The following is a 21,472-nucleotide window of genomic DNA, read 5'->3' as shown; positions in this document are numbered from 1 at the left end:
GCCAGATTTACTAATCTGGGGTCTAAAATGCACCCTGTCCAATCTCATTGATTTGGGGTTGCATTGGGTGTTAATCAGGATGTAATAATAGTTCTAGCTGTCCACAGCTGTCAAAAACCTTTCTGTAAGTGGAACTTTCTCAGTTCTGTGTTTGTTCATTTTAATCTTAACTGCTGGGTTTTGATACGATTCTCAACACGTATCTGAATAGTTTAATCATGTTTAAATGTAATAATTGGCTGCAGAATCCAGCACACTTCATAACTGTGGTACAAAACAATACAATAAGGCAAATACATACACCAGTATTTATGCTTTATGATGGAGCTTTACTTCTACTAATATAAAACTCTTCAGCTATTTTTCACTGTAATTTTTCTGCTAAACTGAAAGTGAATGCCACAAGCTCAAAATGTCACAAGGATCTTAGTTAATTCTAAATAGTGTGCGAATGATCTGAAAGCATAGAAACAACTACAGAAGATTTTTATATATTGTGCCTTGGGTTGTACTGAAAGCAAAATTCTTAACAGTTGCCCCATTTTTTGGAAGTTTAAAAACACTTGGGTTGAATTAGATAGCATCATTTAAGAGCAATTCCTGCCCTATCACCTGCTGGTGTGGAGGACCCTGACTCAGTGGGGTTTGTGCAGTTCCGTTGCAGAAAGAAGCGAAGACTGGATGCCTGGACACCAGGCAGGAGGTTTAATTGGATGCCAGGCAGGAGGTTTTCACCTGCTATGTGCAGCAAAGCTGAGTTCTACAGGGAGGTGGCTGGACACGTCACAGCCTATTACTGTGTGCAGGACTAAAGATTTGGGTGAATTCCTGGCTCCATTGAAATCAATGGCAAAATTCCCAATAAATTCAGTAAGGCCAGGATTTCACCCTGGACTCTAACAAACAATCATTTTCAAATATGGATTGATGACTCCATTGCAAACTAACATTAATGTTTTCTTACTTACAAATTTGGTGTACAATCCTGCTAATCTTAACTGAGTCTTACATTTATAGATAGTCTGGGGAGATACCACAATCAAATTAATTTTAATCAAATATATTTTTCCCCATCAGGCAGTGGATGGAAGCCTGATTTTGAATGCCTTTAGGGGGGAAAAGAACAGAAGTCATTATAGGCTATGTGTAGAGACTGTAGAAAATAGCAGACCACTTTGGATTTTTATTTTAATTAAATGGAATTATAAAATGGAAGGAAATAATGTTTAATTTACTTTATAGTGATTTTTTGACAAAGTTAGCCACTCTGATTTTTACATTCAGAAGAATTGCATACCTATTGTGGGGGATAGAGGAGGGGATTTACTACTGAGTTTGCAAGAATTCTGTTTTTTTCCCTTAAGAGGCCATGAGCAAAAGCTCTTGTAAAAAATTTTTTAAAAACCAAATATGTTGATATGCATTTTAGAGATTAGTTTTCTACTATTTTCATGTGTTAGTAAAATCTAAACAGAATGTAAATGGTGAAATAATCCCTCTTGTTACTACTAGAGTCTACAAATGTGTTGAAATGTGATCATTTTGATGTGTTTATAAGATATATGTTTCTCTGAGGATGAAAAAATAGCGGAAAGCTAAGGATGCAAGATGTAGCTGTATGTTCAATATTTGCATTGATAAATATAGTTTCCGTATTTTGTACCTGTATATAAACTGTTGACAGTAGACAGCAGCTGATATTTGCAAAAAAAATTTTATGGTACCATAATTTAGAAGTTAAACATCAAAATAAAAAGTCATAAGGCATGGTCCTATTACTTTTTAATTTTGTATAATTACCATTTTTTTTTCTTTTTTAGCTATATGTAGTATAAGCAAACATACCATTTCACTATGCTTCTATTAGCAGGTTAATAGTACTAAATCTGAGATTTCTACCTAATTATTCTTATGCCTCTTCATATGTCACATTTAGGAGATAAACTGATATGTATTCAGGGACTTTTAATATCAAACAGCTGTAAAAAAAAGATAGTTGTCTACAAGTTCTGTATAGAAAGATGGCTTCTGTTAATTTTTGAAGTAAGACTCCTTGAGTGCAGTAATTGTAATTATTCTCCCTGTACATTACCAGGAGGTCCCACAATGATACATGATTCTGTATGTCAAGTGAAGTCTAATTACATCATCCAGAAAATGTGTGATAGTTTGGACTGAATGAGTTTGATTCAGAAGAAGTGAAAATGATCTAATTTTTATTTAGCCTCTTTTTCATCCAAATGGATTCCAAGCACTTGTCTAATGTATTCTGCAAACTATTCCCCCTAAGTAAAGACTACTCAGGTAAGTCAGGGTTTTTGGGATGGACTCATACACAGTATGACCCTGTCTAGTCTAGAAAATTTATGTACGAATATATAAGGGATGTGTTAAGTATTTCTTGTTTAATTAGAGAATTGAACTGCTTGTAACTATACTGGAATAAGCACAAACAGTTAATTGTTCATGCTTGCCAGGCTGAATGAGTTTAAGTTTTGCATTCACAGTGTTGCCATCTTAAATTTTTTCATTTGCAATGTGTCTGGACATCTGTCCCAAAATTCCTGGGTTGTCTGCTGTAACAGTGCATTCTGGGAGATTTTTAAAAGCCTCTAGTACAGTGGTTTTCAAATTGTGGATTGGGACCCCATGTTAATGGGGTCACCAGGGCTGGCTGAGATTTGCTGAGGCCCGGGGCCAAAGCTGAAGCCTATGCACCACCGTCTGGGGATGAAGCCTGAGGGCTTTAGCTCTGGTTATCGGGACTCAGATTACAGGCCCCTGCCTGGGACTGAAGCCCTTGGGTTTCAGCTTTGGCTTCTCCCCACTTGGGGCTTGGGCTGCTCAGGCTTTGGTCCCCCCTCCTGGGGTCATGTAGTAATTTTTATTGTCGATGCAATGAAGTTTGAGAACCCCTGCTCTAGCTCATTGTCATACAGTAATGACAGGACCAGTTGAACCATTTCAGCTTGTCTGCATCGACATTGGCAAAATACAAGTTCATAAAGTAAGTTCATAAAGAACTGGTTAAACCTTAAATAGTTATTAAGCCTGATGAAAGTAGCTTTTTCTAACTGGTTATTGGACCACTTGTAATCCATTTGCGTATGGATGCAAAACATTCTATGAACTTTACCTGGTTTAATTTTTCAAAGATAGGCCACCCTTGTATATCATCTGCTCGGCTGAAGTATTGAGCAACCTATGAAGAAAGAGCGAGTTCAACAGCACACACACATTTAAAACATGAAGTGGAAGAATCCTGTATCCAGCTGAAACAACACACCTAGAAGATCTCTTTAAAAACACGATTTCATGCTTAAAGCATAGGCATTTCCTTACCTGCGTATGCTGGTTCCGTCATGCAGCAGGGTTTAATGATCAATGTAACATCATAAAATAGTGCATACTGGGGCTTCAGTTGGAGTGAGGAAAGTCGGTGGTCAGTATGGTCAGGTATAGCAAGGCACCAAATATCATGTATTAAATTAATAATGTGCTATTTTGCTTAGCCTGGATTTTTGAGTATATTCAGAATCTAGCTACTGAAGTTGCTGGGGTTTTAAAAGAGAGTTTGCAAGTCTCCTTTAAACATTCTTATATGTATTTTAGTATGAAATCAATTAACTACAAACCTAATTACTCATCAGCTAAAACTAACGTAGAAATCTCGGGTGAAATCCTGCCCCCCTTGAAATCAATGAGAATTTTCTCAGTGGGGCCAGGATTTTACCTCTGATTTCTAACTAGTGAGCCAAATTCTAACCCCACATACATTGGTGCAACTTAATTGATTTCAGTGAAGTTTTCATGTGCATTTGTTACACTCTAGATGTCTTTAAGACATCTTGTCAATGCAGAAATCCTATAATATTCCATATTCCACCATTAATATGCAGAGATTTTAGAAGAATTTTAAGAAGGGAACAACTAACTGGTCACAATCATATAACTTTTCAGTGTTTTCAAATATACTATATTGTTGCCACTGGAGAAAACATCCTAACAACTGGAGTTTTGTTTGTTGCTTGTTTTGAGAATGAAATGACAATGAAATCTTCCCTAGCAATGAAAACGGGCACAAGTTAGAGTTCTTCCACTATATCTTGGTTTTCCTTTCCCTAAAATAAAATAAAAACCAGAAGCCTAACTTTCTTTTTTTTTTTTAATCTTAGATTTAAATGATGTGGTGACTTGCTACTGAAATTCCCTCACAGAATTATTTGTCTGTGTGAGTTATATATCATATATAAAATATGTACGCTACATAAAATTTGAGTATTCTGAACATATAAATGATCAGACATTAATTATTTTGAAACTGTTGGGAGCCAAAGATTAAATCATATGTCAGTCAAAAGGTAATTTTCCTTCAATTTGCCAGAAATTATTTGATTTCACCTACAGTAAGACCTCATTATCACAAGCTATTCATGTTCTCCATAATTCCTGGGTTTGTAGACAGATAGCCTCTAAGAATACCTCTCACAGGTGTAAAATGTCTCCATCTTTTCCAAGTGTGAGTTTACTCTGAAGCATAACGAGTCTGATCTAAATGCCAACAATGCTAGACATCTCATTGTTGATCATTTGAGCAGAAATATCTAGCTGTTGTCCCTGTCTACTTTAGCTGGATGCAGTAGTGGATACAGCAACTAGCACCCTGCTTCCCTCCCCGGCCCCCAACATACATTTGTCACAGTTTAATACAGTTGTAAACAGTAGAACTGTTAATTTTTTTTCTCTTTCTGACTCAGCTTGAGCTCACCCTCCAAATGAGTTCCCCATAAGCCTGGAGGAAAGAAACAAACCACAGCTGGGTTCCCTTCATGGTAGTTGTAAAGGTGTCCAGTACCACTGCTTCTATTGAATGATGCTGAATAGAACAGTATAATATTATTAGTTAACATGTCGCTTACAATCTGCGGGCTATATTTTACACTTCATCTTTGAATTAATGGGGGACCCTGGTGGTCCATAGACTATGTCTAAGATTTCCAAAGGGGTTGGAACCTCCATTTGAAGTTTTTTAAGGATCCACAAGTGAAAAAAAGATTGAAAGCCACTGGCCTAGATCCATAGACCCTAACTGAAAATATAATTCAGTCCTCTCCAGTCTTCAGAGAATGAGTTTGTAATCCATGCTCATTAGGATTAAACCTGTCAGAAGAATAGATGTCCAGTGCACCAAAAGGGAATATTGAACACACTGGGAACAGATTTGTTCCATTAATCTGTAACATGAATACCAAACTAAACTGTGCTTCAAGAAAAAAAAGTGCCCAGCAAGATTATACATCAGAGAGGGTTTTACTCCACCTGTAACATTTGAAATACACAATTCTAAGAATATTTTTGCTCTGACTGGTTACTGCCTGATTTAACCGTAGCACTGTTATGCCACCCTGGTGAGAGTACTGTATACTATACAAATATAGTAGCATATCATTGAAGATTTATATAACTTTGTCATTAACATTTTCTAAGCTCTTTACAGTGGCCACATTCTGATACTCTTACTTGTGTTGAATATTACCTTACTCCTCAAATAGCCCTACTAACATCAGTGGCATAAGGTGCTAATCAATATGTTTGCAAAACCTTGGAGGTGTATAGCACTTTACAGTACTGGGGCCTTGATCCTCAAATGCACATCCAGGAATATAAATTCTGTAAGTGTTGTTATACCCATTTCACAAATGAAACATAGATAAGGATCTTAGGGTCACAGATGGAGTTAGTGTCAGCAGTGTGACTGGAATGCAGGAATTTCTGGCTTCCATGCCTGGGCCTTTACTGATAACTCAGACACTCTCAGCTGTTGGTAACCCATCAGTAAGTATTGTTGATTAGTGACATGAGGCCTGATTAATCAATGTTCAGTAGCCCCTTTGGGTATTTTCTACACTTTGAGCTGGAGGTGAAAATTCCAGCTTAAGGAGACATACGTGTGTTAGCTCTGAATAGTGGGTAGCCTTGATGGTGTGAGCAGTGGGAAGGACTAGCCACCCGTATACAATCCCATCTGGACCATAGATACATACTCAGGGCAGCTAGCCTTTCCCATGGCTTGCACCACCATGGCTATGCTATTTTTAGTATGCTAGCTTGATGAGAGCTAGTGCAGGTGTGTCTCCTTGAGCTGGAATTTATACCTCCAGCTCAAAGCATAGGCACACTTTTTATAATAGCTAGCAGGGCAAACATAGGCCATAGGACGGGCACAAGCCCTCCTCCCACAGTGAATCACCAGTGAGGAGGCTGGTATACTGTGCGTAGAGCAGGCTCTGTGCAACCTCTATAGCACCCGCTCCAGTGGAGGGGCATTCTAGGACAGGCTGGCATACACAGGAGGACAGCAGAGACATAAGTACAGAGCAAGGGTGGAATTGAGGCAGACTGTATCCTGGTAGTTCTGATTTCCTGATATCCAACAGGAGACATTGAAGCAGGAATGCAAGTTAGGACAGCCCATAGAGCTTCTCCAGCCTGTACATGGTGTTGTACCAACTCCCGGTATTCCCAGAATACATTCCCTGTCAACTGCTCATGCCTGTGCTAGTGCAGGGATGAATCAAGTCCAGCAGGCCTGATTCTCCTTTCACATCCTTGCAAATCAGGAGTAACTTCATTAACTTCAGTGGAGTTGCACCAGGATAATATGTGTGATACATATAAGGGAGAGAAGAATTAGCCCATTGTTCTTTAATAATCCGCTCTGATCTTGTGGGCGGTTCCCATAAAAACATGATTTGAGTCAGCAACAGGAAGGTAGCTGACTGCCCTTTACTATAGCATTTGCAAACACGCCAAGGTTTGGGTTAGGTGTTAGTTAAAGAGGAAACCACTGTCTCTTCACAGGATAAGTGTTGGGCAGTACATACATGACATGCATCCGACGAAGTGGCTATTCACCCACAAAAGCTCATGCTCTAATATGTCTGTTAGTCTATAAGGTGCCACAGGATTCTTTGGTGCTTTTACAGATCCAGACTAACACGGCTACCCCTCTGATACTGGGCAATACGTAGTTAATGGAAGTGGTGTTGGAATAAAGTTACAGTGAAATCAGAAGCCCATATAAGCACAACATTGAAAATGCACAATTCAAATCACAACAAAGTGTGAAGTGCAAAAACCAAGGTTTCACAAGCTTCACTCGTTGGCTGTGCTACAATTTAGTATAGACTTGACAGGAGTCCTAGGATTTGTTTGGGGCCATTTTGCTTTTTTCCTCATTATTTTTAGTTAATCTTTCATTAAGGCACTCTCGCACCTTTGGCTATGAATACATAGTAAATAAATGCAAGTGTATTACTGATATTACATACACACCTAAGGATTTATGCTCTGGTTAGGTTCATGACTTGGAATTGTCCTCAGCCAACCAATTTGCTTTCTCTGTCCCATTTTACTACTATTTCTCAAAACACAAGTTAGTTATGCAATAATCCCCAGAACAATAATCGTCTGCCTGTTGTGATCTATTTTGCCTGAATAGCTCACAACTACCACACCTTTTTGAAAGGCTATAGTGCATTGCATGTCTGTAATTTACAGTTGTTAGCACAATTCCAGTCTCTAATGAATGGCATTTCTTTCTTCAGGGTCAACTCTCCATTGTTAAATGATTTCCAAAAGGGGATTTTTTAGGCATTTTCATTGTTACCTCCAATTAAAACAGCTTTGTACTCCTTTCTGCTTCTTTTTGTTCTACTAGTTTAAACCTCTTGTGTTTTCCCCCTTTTCTGTCGTTTCTCCATGTTCCATGTTGTTTTTAATTATATTTGGCATTCATTGAGATTTAGAAGAGACATTAATTTATCCTTATCTGATTTCACCTCCATATTATAACATCAGATAATGAACAAATAATGATAAACACATAAATGTAAGTCTATTGCAGACTTTAATGCATGGTAGAGTTAATCATCTTCCAATAATCAAAATAATAGCAAGTTAGACCAATAAAACATGTTCAGTCTACCAGCACAACATCTTTAGTTCAGATAGACCAGCTCCCATTGCACCTATGTATTAACAGTACTTATATGGTCTGAACAGTTGTTGCCTATATAAAGTAAGTGGGAATTTTGCATACACAAAAAACCCAGAGCACAGCCTAGAGCAGAGGGGGGCAAACTATGGCCATGGGCCACATCTGGACCGTGGGACCTTCCTGCCTGGCCCTTGAGCTCCCTGCTGGGGAGGGTAGCCCCCAGCCCCTCCCTCGCTGTCCCCCCCTCACCTGCAGCTATGCCGCCATGTGGGCAGCACTCTGAGTGGCAGGGTTGCGCACTCCTGCTGAGCAGCGCAGCAGTGTGTCTGGCTCCAGTCGGGCAGCGCAGCTGCCAGACATGCTACTCTGAGCAGCATAGTAAGGGGGTCAGGGAGTTGCATAAGGGGCAGGGGATCCCAGGGGCAGTCAGGGGACAGGGAGCAGGGGACAGTTGGAGGGGGTGGAGGTTTGGAGGGGGCGGTCGGGATGGGGAATGGCGGGGTGGATAAGCATGGGCGTCCTGGGTGGGGGGCTGTCAGGAGGTGTGGATAGGGGTCAGGGAACGGGGGGCGTTGGATAGGTGTGGGAGTCACGGGGGGCCTGTCAGGGCAGGGGTGTGGATAGGGGTCAGGGCAGTCAGGAGACAGGGAACAGGAGGGGCTGGATAGGGGATAGGGTCCCAGGGGGCAGTTAGGGATGGGGGGTCCCGGGAGGGGTGATTAGTGGACAAGGAGCAGGGGGGGTTGGATGGGTCAGAGGTTCTGAGGGGGGCAGTCAGGGAGTGAGGGTCAGGCTGTTTGGGGAGGCACAGCCTTCCTTACCTGGCCCTCCATACAGTTTTGCAACCCCAACGTGGCCCTTGGGCCAAAAAGTTTGCCCACCCTGGCCTAGAGTCTAGACCGGAGTGGGCAAACTTTTTGGCCCAAGGGCCACATCTGGGTATGGAAATTGTATGGCAGGACATGAACACTCACAAAATTGGGGGTTGGGGTATGGGAGGGCGTGAGGGCCCTGGGGTAAGGCCAGAAATAGGGAGTTCAGGATGTGGGAGGGGGTTCCGGGCAGAGGTTTGGGGTGCGAGGGGGGGTGAGAGCTCTGGCTATGGGTGCAGGCTGTGGAATGAGGCTGGGGATGAGGAGTTGGGGCTGTAGAGGGGTATTCCCGGCTGGGACCAAGGGGTTTGGAGGGCAGGAGGGGGATCAGGACTGGGGCAGGGGATTGGAGCGTGGGAGGGGGTTGGTGGTGCAGGATCAGGGTGGCGCTTACCTCAAATGGCTCCCGGAAGCAGTGGCATGTCCCTCCACCAGATTCTATGCGGAGGCACAGCCAGGTGGCTCTACGCACTGCCCGGTCTGCAGGTGCCACCCCTGCAGCTTCCGTTGTCCATGGTTCCCAGCCAATGGGAGTTGCGGGGGCAGCACCTGGGGTGGGGGCACTGTGCGGAGGCCCCTGGCTGCCCCTATGCATGGGAGCCAGAGGGAGGACATGACGCTGCTCCTGGAAGCTGTGCAGAGCCATGGCACGTGCAGAGTGGGGCAAGCCATTGACCCCGCTCCCCATCTGGAGTTCTGGAGTGGGACAAGCCCTGGACCCCACTCCCAGATGGGAGCTCGAGGACCAGATTAAAACATCTGAAGGCCCGGATGCGGCCCCTAGGCCATAGTTTGCCCGCCCCTTGTCTAGACAGAGGGTCTCACCACACTTGGTAATATTCGCTACCTAGGTGCTTCTCTACAATTCGGATGTAACATAGGAGCAAAAGCTGGCACTTCCTCTGAGCATGTGGAAGGTCCTGAATGCAGCAGAATTAGTGTCCTCTTGTTGCACGATAAGAGACATAGTGAGCAGAGGCCTACACCCCATATATATTATATAGCACCACTCTGCTGGGGCTTCTAGAGAAGGAGATTTTTCAGTGATGGAAAAGTAAGGTCATGATTTCATGCCCCCACCAGATATAGATACCCATACATAGTATTACTGCAGCCACCACAGACTCCTCTTTTCCATTAATGATATTTGGGCTGTGCATTGGGGCCATGAATCTGCCCATAATGTGGTGTTGAGTGAAAGTAGTTAGCCCTAATGTGGCTGCAGAGGGGCTTAAGTAGCAGTCTTACTTCTGTGTGGTCTGCCTAAATTACTGCTCCAGGTGTAGAGGGAACAATCTTCATGGGGTCACTATTCCCTGCTACAAGCAGGTGGGTGCAGGAGCAGCGCCAGGGTTTTTGGCGCCCTAGGCGGGGGTCCTTCCGAGCTCCCGGTCATTGGCGGCAATTCTGCGGCGGGGGCGTCCTTCCACGCTCCCGATCTTTGGGGCACTTCGGCGGCGGGTCCTGGAGCGAGTGAAGGACCCGCCGCAGAATTGCCGACAACGACCCAGAGCGCGGAAGGACCCCCCGCCACTGAATTGCCACCGAGGGCAGCAAAATGCTGCCCTCCCAAATCCTGGTGCCCTAGACGACCGCCTAGGTCGCCTAAATAGAAGCGCCAGCCCTAGGTGGGCGGTGAGGGCTTACAGAGTAACAGGGAATGGGTGGGACTTTGGCTCTGCCTCCAACATGCCAACCTACAGAACTGAGTCAGTCTGAGGGGGAGAGGAATATGTCACCTTATAAAGGGCTGGGGCAAATTCCTCCACCATCAGGAACAAGAGGGGAATAAGAGGTTCCTCCTGCACATTCAGAGCATTGGGAAAAGGCTCAAAATCTAGCCCATAGTTTTAAGAAATAAGTAATAAATCAAAATAAATTACAAAAGTATTATTACATTTTTGTAGGAATAATAACATGTCTTCTTGATAGCTATTTTTTTCCAGTTTAACTATTGCTGATGTTTAAAAGGAAATGTTTTAGAGCACTTTGAGGACTCCTGGCCTTTAAAATTGACTGTTTTCATTTTTATCCTTATACTAGAACCTCCTCACAACATGTCTTAAGGTGAGTCCAAACTTTATTTTTAAGATCCCAAACTGAAGAATAAATCATGGGATTAAAAAGATATCTTTTAAAAATTGGGCCTGGCTACCCATGTCTATATCTCATTTCTGGCCACGGTGCTTTTGAAATATCTGAGAAATTAAATCTCATCACAAAATGTTAGGTTTAAAGTGGAAAATCTAACCATAGACCAGAGGCTTCAACTGATTATTCTGTAACATCTTTTAAATGTTTCCATTGTCTCTAGGATACATTATGTGGTGAACCACTTTTTTTTAAATTTTCTAGTATGTTTGTTTCTCATAGATATTCATTTATTTTTGATATCCCAAGATTAATATTGCAAGATTGCATTAGCTTATAAAGTGTCCTCATATGGAATCATAATTTTTTCCATCAGCTCTTCCACACAGGTCTTTTTCTGCAGTAATACTCCGGCATTGGCTTCTTCTTTTGCATTTGCATTTGTGATTTTTATTTTCTTTGTTCATGTCATTATTTGTATTGCAGTAGTGCTGAGGAACCTCAATAATAGATCAGAGCACTGTACAAATGCACAGCAAAAAGCCTCTGCCCCAAAGAGCTTTCCATCTACTTGCACTTATCTTTGTTCAATTTTATTTGATTTATCTGTACTTTTCTCCAATATGTCCTGAGCAAGAGGGACTGTTCTAGCATATTTTCTGTTATTTGATATTCCTTCTTTCTCCAAAATCTGACACATTTGGTGTCAACTGTTAATTTATTGTTTTTCACTTCTTGCTTCAGACTGGATAAATTTGTCAAATAGGGCCAAATCCTACTCATGTTATTCAAGTCCCATTCACTTTAATGATTCATGATTTTTTTGGGTGCCTGACCTGTGATTTTTGGATGCTTGTGGTTGGCAACACTGTGTAATTTGTCTTATCTTAGATTTTGCTTGTCTTTTTTCTTATCTGCTTTGAACATCAATGCACATTTATATGCAATGTTTGCTAGACTGTAACATGGAAAATGGGATAGGGTGTGGTGAAGTAGGCATGATGTATTGTAGTACAGAGAACAGGAACTTTATGTATCACAGAAAGATTATGATTAGAGATGAGCCCTAAGCTGCCACTTAATTGCTGATCTACTTTCCCAAGCTCAGGTGGTGTATTTATATGTGTTGAGCAATTCAGATCCCTTCTAGAATATGACTGAAATTGAGAAGTTCAGATCCAAACTTTGGGAAACTGGGGCAGGAGAAGGAGAGAAGAGCAGAGCTGGGGCAAGGGATCAGGTACATCTCCAGATGAGATAACTCCCTGGACTTAGCTGGGGACATCTGGAGATGGATGGTTTGGTTCGCTGGTTCATCCGTCATTGCCCCCAGGGAATCTCTGTAGGGAGAATGTGAAGCAGACGGGAAGAGAGAATGAGAGACTGGGGGACAAGGAGGAAGAAAAAGAAAGGGGTCCGGGAGAAACAGGGAATGAAGCGGGTGCGAGGGGAAAAAGGGAGAGAGATAAGATCTAAAACGAGAAGGGGAGGGGGCAGAGAAAGAGTAGAGGGAGGGTGCGTGAATGTGAAAGAGAGAGACGGGTGTGTGTGTGCGGGGGGGAGGGTGTTGTTGAACACAGGAGCCAAGGGGCGGGACTCTGTCCTTGAACTGAGGGTAGAACTGCTCCGGAGAACGCCCGGCGTGTGAAGTTTTCGGACTTCTCTGGCGTGTGTGCGCGTGGGGATTTTGGTATCCAGCCTCTCCTGACAGCCGTTTTGCGGCAGCTCCAAGTTCCTGGAGCCCAGCACGCCCGGGCGCTGCGTTGTGTCGCCTCCTTCTTCTTCCCCACGGCCTGCCGAGGGAGCCGGGAAAAGTAGCTCCCGCGGAATCCCTGAGCGCTCTGGGGCTCTCCGGCCCCTGCCGGGGGCTGCAACCTCTTCTCTGCGAGCTGGAGTTCCGGCCGCCGCCTCCCTGCCCTGGCTGCAGCTCCGGGCCGCCAATGCAGGGAGCCGAGGAGGAGCGGGAAGGTACGAGGTGAGGTGCCAGCGCCTGGTTTCTCCTCAATTCTGACCGGTTCCATGGGAGTTTCGGGAAGCTGACTGGGAGCGGAGCTTTGCTTGGGGCTGGGGTGGGGATGCCGCTGCCTGCCAAGCCGTAAGAGACGGATCCTGCCGGGGAGATTGCGAGTGGCGCGTCTGGCCAGCCCAAAACAGCCGCGAACGACAGATACCGTGTGGTGAACTAGCCACATCTGCTTCGGAGAAAGCCCCCCGGAGGGAACTCCCGCAGCGCCTCCCCTCACATGACACGGAGGGAAGGTTGAGTCATCTAGAGGTTAACGAGAGGATTCACACGAGCTTAGCCGAGGCTGCACTACAGGGTAGGTTGGGTTTCCCCATACACACACACCACAGCTCTTTCCCAGCCTGCTGATTGACAGGGGGCTTTAGCGTGTACGGCTTTAACTACACCCTTCTATACCTAAAGGGGCACAACAATTGTGTGTGCTCACTGCAGCGGGTTTTGAGGAAAACCACAACGGGGATTTTGCAGGATTCACATATCAGGCAGGGTTTGCAGAGTCAAGTTTACAGTACTAAAGATACCTAAGGATAATAGGTGGGAAACGAATAGGACTCTACATTTTCAAAGCATTCTACAAACACTAATTTATCCTTGTATTACACTGGAGAAAGGCAGAGAGGTGAAGTGACTTGCTCAAGGCTACAGAGTGAGTCAGTGGTAAATCCAGGATTACACTGTAGTGGCCTGATTCTTCTGGCACATTTTACTCCATTAACTGCTTATTTCACAGTCCTGCAAAAGGCTGGGATTTTCAAAAGAGTTCAAGGGAGTTAGGTGCCCAATTCCCAGGGTGCCTCACTCTCTTAGGCTGCTTTGCAAATTTCCGACTCTACAACATGAGTAATTTTTACTCACTCAAGTAGTTCCGTTGCATATGTCTGCACACTGCAGCTTGGAGCCAGCCTCCCCGCCTGTGTAGACAGATTTGTGTTAGTGCACTGAAAGTAACAGGGCTGCAAAGTCCACACTAGCAGAGGATTGGACTAGCCACCCAACCCCCTAGGTCTGTGTTTGGGTGATTAGCTTGAGCCTCCCAGGGTACAGCAACTCCACGCTGCTATTTTTAGCATGCTAGTTTGAGTTCTGCCAGTGCCAGTGTGCCTATCGGGGCTGGGAGGCTTACTCCCAGCTGCAGTGTGGATATACCCATTGACTTCAAAGTCACTCTGTGAAAGTATCTGTAGGACCAGGACTTTACGCTGATATAAGTGGAAGAAGAATCAAGCCCAAGGAACTTCTGATTCTCAGTCCTGTACCTCAGTCACTACACAGTGCTGCCTCAAGTTTTGCAAAATTGACATACCAAGCAGATCAAAGAGCACACAGTTGTTTGTGTAATTACACAGGATTCTGAAATTAAAGACAACAGGTTATGTATAGACTTCAAAACAGAGCTAGTGTTAATTAACCTGTAATAGATAGTTGTGTGAATTAACTTTAGTGTTTTTGAAGTTCTTTGAAGAGGAAAACCACTATGCACAGTAAGTGTGAAATATTGCTAAATTCTTACTCTCTGTCAGTGGCATTCCATGGAATGCTGGCACTTCAATGGGGGCACTTTTGTGATGTGGGAATGGCTATGGATCTAATTAATGTGAGTGTGAGGGGCTATTTTATCCCAAAGAATTTGGTTTTATGAGGTGGTATGTTTATTTTTCTCTTTACTACTAAAAATTTGTGAACATGTATAAGCATCCTTTTATATTTGTATGTAGATACTTTCTCATCTATACATAAGGCCATATGCACTCTTTTGCAGTAAAAAGGTAGAGAAAGTTCTTTTTGATCTTCAAACATTTGTTACAGAATTGAGCTACTTAGGACCCCAATTCTGCAGCTTGTGCAGGATTCTACTTGCATGAAACTGTAGTAACTGTTAATGGCTATGGATAACAAACTCACTGCAGAGATCATAAAACTAGATACTGTGTGGGGGAGTGGGGAAATATGGAGCAGTGAGCTGGTTCACACATGGTAGAATCTGCAGTAAAGACCGCAGTGTGTGGAAGTGTATAGAAAACTTTCAGGTTTCTTGTAATCTGAGGTGAAGATAGCCACCACTGCTTAGCTATCCGTATAAATGTTTATAAAGGTTTTATTGTTTTCTGTAGTTTGTTACTTCAGGTCTTGAGCAGAAATCTCTATTAATTTCCAAGAGGAGTTGTACTTTAAAAATCAGTGATACAACAAGAGGTTGTGACTTGCCACAGTAGCACATATACTGTAGTATTTTCAGCCTCACTCCCCACGGACTTTCTGAAACTTCAGTTCCGTTTTTGGATTTTGCAGTTCTTATCCCTGGGATCATTGTTGTGCTATTAGTTAGTCTCATAGTATTCGTGCATAGAATCTGGAGTGAGGTGTTTTGTAGGGATTTTCTTGCTTTTTCAGCAGGTGAGCTATGGAAATGCATGGACCATGATTAGGATCTACAGTAGAACCTCACAGTACAAACACCAGAGTTATGAACTGACCAGTCAACCACACACCTCATCTGGAACCTGAAGTACACAATCAGGCACCAGCGTAGACAAAAAAAAAAAAAAAAAAAANAACTACTAAAAAAAAAAAAAAGAGCAGCATTTTTCTTCTGCATATAAAGTTTCAAAGCTGTATTAAGTCAATGTTTAGTTGTAAACTTTTGAAAGAGAAACCATAACATTTTGTTTAGAGTTATGAACATTTCAGAGTTATAAACTGCCTTCCTCAGAGTGTTCATAACTCTGAGGTTCTACTGTATTTTTGTCTTTGTCATTCATGAGTTGAAGTGAATGAAAGCTGCAGAAGCTCAGCAACTTTTTGCCTAAATTTGGATTTAGAAGCAAATTTTTGTCTTCCAGAAAGGAATATTTAGATTTTAGCAGTGTTTGTTTTTGCATAGAGATGTGTTCAAACCCAGTTGCTGGACCTGAATACTTAAACTATGTGAGAGTTTGCACCTAATCTTTGAAGCTCTGATTCTCCTCTTGATTTTTGTTAACTGGTATATTTAGTGAGTGACTAAAAGTAAAACTACCATCATGTGCTACAAATCTCTCAAACAAGATATTTTAGGTATGTTTTGCATCTACTTTTCTGAGGCTGTTATGAACCTGATTGTTTATAAATGTGCTGCCTCTGTGGTTGCACTAAGCATTGCTTCAGTCAATTTATTCAGATCTTTTTAAGTGTGATTTTTTTTTTTTTGGAAGATATAAGGTGTATGTGTATATATATACACACACGCTAAACAATTTCATCAGCAATGTAGATGTTAACCTGTTTGCTGTGAACCAGCTGTTCCTTTCCTAGATAGTACTGGTATTCCATAAAACTTAGTTGCTTTTAAGGAGATTTACCAAGTATACTACACAGCACTGCCTGAAATATGGTTCATGCACCTAATCCCTGATGTAACATTAAGATAGACATTTAATGGGTTTAAAGACATCCAATTCAGGGTTGGAACCACATTCTCTTCTTAATTTGTCCCACTGAGCCCAGGTACTTCAAGGTCTGAGATTTGTGTGAGTGTTGTTTTGTATAAGATCTCTCTCTCTCAGATGATGACTCTCTACACATACCTAGGAATAAATGCTGTGAATGAGAAGTTTTAACAAGTTGTTGGGGCTTTTTCCAAGTCTTCAGCTTATCCAGCTTGATATTCAATAATACTAAATTTATTGTCTGTATTTTAAGTTCCTAAAAGTTTCTATTAGGTTCAAGAAGCTTATAATTATTTTGAGTACTACATGTGATAACCTCTGCCCCATTAGTACAAACATTATAATAAATACACTTAGAATCCTTTTGAAGTTTTCTGTGTGCACTGAGTTATATTGCAAGCAGCTTAAATTCAGTTAAATCTCACATTCCTTCCTAACAATAATTCCATATGAATTGCCATTTTTTCACTTATAATACCTAAGGATGATTGGCAGAGGGATCCTCTTAATAGGAGACTTCAAAGAATTTTGTGGGTTTAAGTCAATTCCTTTAACATTATTTTAAACTAACTTTTTTGTGTTTAATTTTCTAGGTCTCTTTATTTAAATTTTTAACCAGAATCTATCTTGGAGAAAGTGGGGCTGTGCAATTGCTTCCTTGCAGCTATTTTTATCAATAGCAAAGATTTGGATTGAAAGAAATTAGTTTCTGTGAACCTGTATGGTGTGTTTTTCCTGAAATCATGTTCCTCAAGTTTTGAATGGTGTTTTGGAGTTTTAATTGCTTGACTTCCATGAAAGTCTGTGGCAAGCAAGGTAAAACACTGCACAAGACTAAAAGTTTAAACTGATATACTATATAGAATTATTACATTGTACTATGTTCTACATCAAATATAGGACTTTATAAATATGCTCTAATAATCATTTGTTGAGGTAGCCATAGCTCCAAAGTAGCTATTACGAAGTAAACATCTCTATATAAAATGTGTATTGTCGGGGGGTGGGGTTAAAGCAGTGCACAGGAGCTTCATGTAACTGTTGCGTGCTTTAAACCATGGAAATGTAAACAATGTACTTGAATTTCCAGAGGTGCTTTTATTAGGTTCTGGTCAAATTACAGGTGCTCAACACTGTTCAGGATTAAGCTGTAAGAGTTGAGATGCTTGACATCTGAGTATCAGGCCCTTAATGCCTAAACAAAAGGACACATTTTAATTTGTTTTTATTATTTCTCCCTAATCACCTAACTAAGGCTTGGCTACACATAGTTTCTGTACTGTTTATAACTATTTAAGACAGTAGAGTGATTTTTTTTTTTTTAAACTGAAATAGTTATTCTGGTATAGCTTATTCCCCTTTCAGTATGGGAATAATTATACTGGTATAACTGCACCCATGCTGGACTTTGTACTGGTATAGCTAATATGGAACAGATTGAGTCACTTACCATGTCAGGCTCCAATACTGGAAGCTGCTCTCCATAGGTATGATGTGTTCTCTCTCTCTTCCTGCCCCCAACCCCCCATGTGTGGAGCACCTGCAGGATTGGGGGTCTCAAAGGCTACAGACTGAAGATAATTCTAGGATCATGTACTTTCCTTTTACCCTTTATGTGTGAATCTGTTAAACACCCTATCAGAAAACTAAACATGCCAAAGGACTTGGCAAGACATCTCGAACCATGTGCCCTATAGCACCTGCTCTGGCATAGGGAGTTTGAGATAATAGCTCTAATTTTTTAAGGATTTTTTTTTTTTTTTTTTTTTTAGGAAGTAGGCCAGAGGAATCATAATTTAGAGTTAAGTAGAAAATTCCATTTTTATTTTTAAAGGCAGGTGAAACTCAGCATTGTGTAAGTGTCTGGATTTTGTCTTTTTTTTTTTTTTAGTTTTCATTTTCATTCTTGTGCTGTGTATTTCTGCTGAGTGTAAAGCAGGGATCGGCAACTTTTGGGATGTAGCCCACCAGGGTAAGCCGCCTAGTGGGCAGGGTCAGTTTGTTTACTTGCCGTGTCCGCAGGTTCAGCTGATCGCGGCTCCCACGGGCCGTGGTTTGCCAGTGCAGGCCAATGGGGGTACCGGAAGTGGCAGCCAGCACATCCCTTGGCCCGCGCTGCTTCCCGCAGCCTCCATTGGCCTGGAATGGTGAACAGCGGCCAGTGAGAGCCGCGATTGGCCAAACTTGCGCATGCGGCAGGTAAACAAACCGGTCCTGCATCCTGCCCACCAGCAGATTTACTCTGGCGGGCCATGTGCCAAAGGTTGCCTATCCCTGGTGTAAACCATGTTTGCATTTGAGATGTTGGAAGCAAGACATAAAGAGTTAGCATGGGGAGCAGCAGTTTTTTGGATGTGCACCATCTTGTGATTAGGCATACTGGTGATTGTGCGTATATCTGCCTTCACTTCTTCTCTAAAAGTGTTTTACTTAAATGTTGCAGTAAGACGTTTAATTTGCTTGATCAGGACATAATTGTGCTTTATTGGAAGTTTCTCTAGAGTTTCAGAAGGATGCTTATTTCATAATTTTTCCTTTTTAAAAATTACTTGAAACCACCAAAAAGCCCATTTGACTTAATATACTCCTCAGAAGTGACTCTGGTATTCTTTCCAAGGCAAATTTGCAGGATTTGTCCCCAGTGCGCTCTTAGAACAATGTTTTTGAATAATACCTCAAATGCTTTGCTTTCAAGTGTGGTGTTTTGAGGAGGATAGAGTTAAATTCCTCTCACATGTTACTAACTATATGAGTCACTAGAATTGGTAACAGAAATAATTCTCATAATCTTTGGAAAGAACCTTTCAACACTGTTTTGCTGTGTAGTATCGACTTAGAAGACACAAAGGCAGTGTCTTTAATATAAAAGTAGAACTGTGTGTACTTGAGATCAACAACAACCATATTAACTTGAACCAGAAGAACAAAATCAGCACAGCTTCTTACACCCATATGACTTCTAAGATTTCAGCCAAAATCAAGACAGTAACAGGTCAGTACTAAGGGACGGATTGTGCCATTTAAGTTTTGGTGGTTTGGAGGTGAGGAGAGGCAGAATCAACAGTTTAAATTACTGGGCAAGTGTTAATATCAGTGTTACTGTATGGCCCTTTTATTTTGCCTCTCTTCTAACACTAGAAAAAATAAAAACAGACCTGTTCAATCTTTCCACTTGCCACAGAATGACAGGTAAGACTTAGTGGGAACAAATTCACTGGAATTAAATATCTTTGATTGCTGTTAAACTTAAGTTATAACAGCAAAAGTGTTCTGTGCTTAAGAATGTATTAACTCTTAATCATAAATTTATAAAGCCAGAAGTGGCCACTGTGATCCTCTAGTCTGCTTTCCGGTGTAACATACACCACAGAATTTCCCTGAATTAATTCCTATATGAACTAGAGGATACATCTTGCATGATAAAAGGTTTCAATTAATTCAACTCCTGGCCTCTTAAATTGAGGCTTAAGAAAGATTGTTTGGATTTGTTTTCTAACACTGTTTTTGTGGCTAATTAGATATGAGAGAACATTTGTGTGTGTGTGGGCACACGTGTGTGGGTGAGATTACTGAGAAGCACGCAGAGTACTGAAACACTTGAGTGAGTTTGTTTTTTATGGGATAAACTACTAAAGTTACTTTCCTCTGCAGAGAGGACTCCCTTCCCCTCCCTCCTGCCCTATTAGAATCACTTCCATGTTTTGCCTTCCTTTGGTTTTTCAACAAACAAAGAAAAGTAGTAGTTTGCCAGGCTGATCAATGTAGTAATGTCATACCCTTTCGTCCTCTATTTCACCAATGTAAATTACTGCAAAACTGACTAATGGTTCCTTCCAGGAGACAGGATTGGGGGTTAGATGAACCAATGGTATCAGCCATTCTGTAATTCCTATTTTCATAAAGCTACCCCTTTTTTGGAAATACAACCTTCTGGAAAGAATATGCATTTACATTTTTTTGTGGGAGTGAATGAGCATACTCACTTCTGCTTTCATTGAAATGAGTTGAGCATCAGCACTAAAATTTTCCCCATCAATTTGCTTTAATTTTATTCTAGGATGTTTTGTAATGTATTTGGTTGGGTTTGTTCTTTTGTGGTTTCTGATCACTGGAAAAAGAAGTAGATGCTCAGAACTAAAAGATTAAGCCCACTCAGAACTATATTGCAAACTAGTGATTCTTCTGCTGCATTAAAGAATACCATGTTAATGGTTCTGGATTCAGTATGGTACAAATTTGCATTGTTCCCCATTGCCTCCTGCTTTATATTCCTTTGTGTAAAGACTAACAGCAGCATTCATGGTCTTCCACGGGTGTCTGGTTTCCAAGCATTTTTTTCCCTCTTACCTGCTCAGGGGTACACAGAGCCTGGGGGTACACAGAGGTCTTCCAGGGTGCACTCAACTCATCCAAATCAGTTTCTCAACCTGGAGGTTGCGATCCCCAGGGAGGGTTGAGGGATAGATTTAGGGAGATTGCAAGTTCAGAGCCAGCATTTGAGGTGGCAAACAGGGCAATTGCCTGGGTCCTCATGCCACAAGGGGGCCCTACAAAGCTAAGTTACATACTTCAGCTCGAGCAGCAGGGCTCAGGCTTCAGCCCCACCCGCAGGAGCTCCAGCTTCAGACAAGGCTCACACTGAAATGTAAGTACAATATTTATATTTCAGTTAATCTATTTTATAATTATATGGTAAAAATGAGAAAGTAAGCACATGTTCAGTAACAATGTGCTGTGACCCTCTTTTGCATTTTTATGTCTGATTTTGTAAGCAAGTAGTTTGTAAGTGAGGTGAAACTTGGGGTACACAAGATAAATCAGACTCCTGAAAGGGGTACAGTAATTTGGAAAGGTTGAGAACCACTGTGATAGCCATCCTAACCACCATTAGCAGTGGGTTGGGGTTCTATAGTCCTTGATGTAATGGTCCTATGGCCCACAATTTTAGGGTCCTGCTCCTTCAAAACTTGGACTGTTCTAATGCAATTGCCAAAAACAGAGCCTAGCACATGGTTTTTTTTTTTGTTTTTTTTTTTATAAAATAGGCACTGGTTCATTA

The 21,472-nt window shown here is 41.8% G+C and overlaps 1 protein-coding gene across 1 annotated transcript in view; it reads left to right on the top strand.

Moving 5' to 3' along the window:
- The first annotated feature begins 12,581 nt into the window (after window positions 1-12,581).
- ARHGEF3 (Rho guanine nucleotide exchange factor 3) overlaps window positions 12,582-21,472 on the top strand; it is a 256,764-nt gene continuing 247,873 nt past the window's right edge. The window contains exon 1 of the mRNA XM_032798832.2: window positions 12,582-12,937. Within this exon, the coding sequence (XP_032654723.1) occupies window positions 12,903-12,937 (35 nt within the window). The 5' untranslated portion in view covers window positions 12,582-12,902. The remainder of the gene's footprint in view (window positions 12,938-21,472) is intronic.

Source organism: Chelonoidis abingdonii, chromosome 17 (assembly GCF_003597395.2).
Source record: "Chelonoidis abingdonii isolate Lonesome George chromosome 17, CheloAbing_2.0, whole genome shotgun sequence".
NCBI lineage: Eukaryota > Metazoa > Chordata > Testudines > Testudinidae > Chelonoidis > Chelonoidis abingdonii.
The sequence above is the reverse complement of the archived record's forward strand: the minus strand, read 5'-3'. Positions and strand labels throughout refer to the sequence as shown.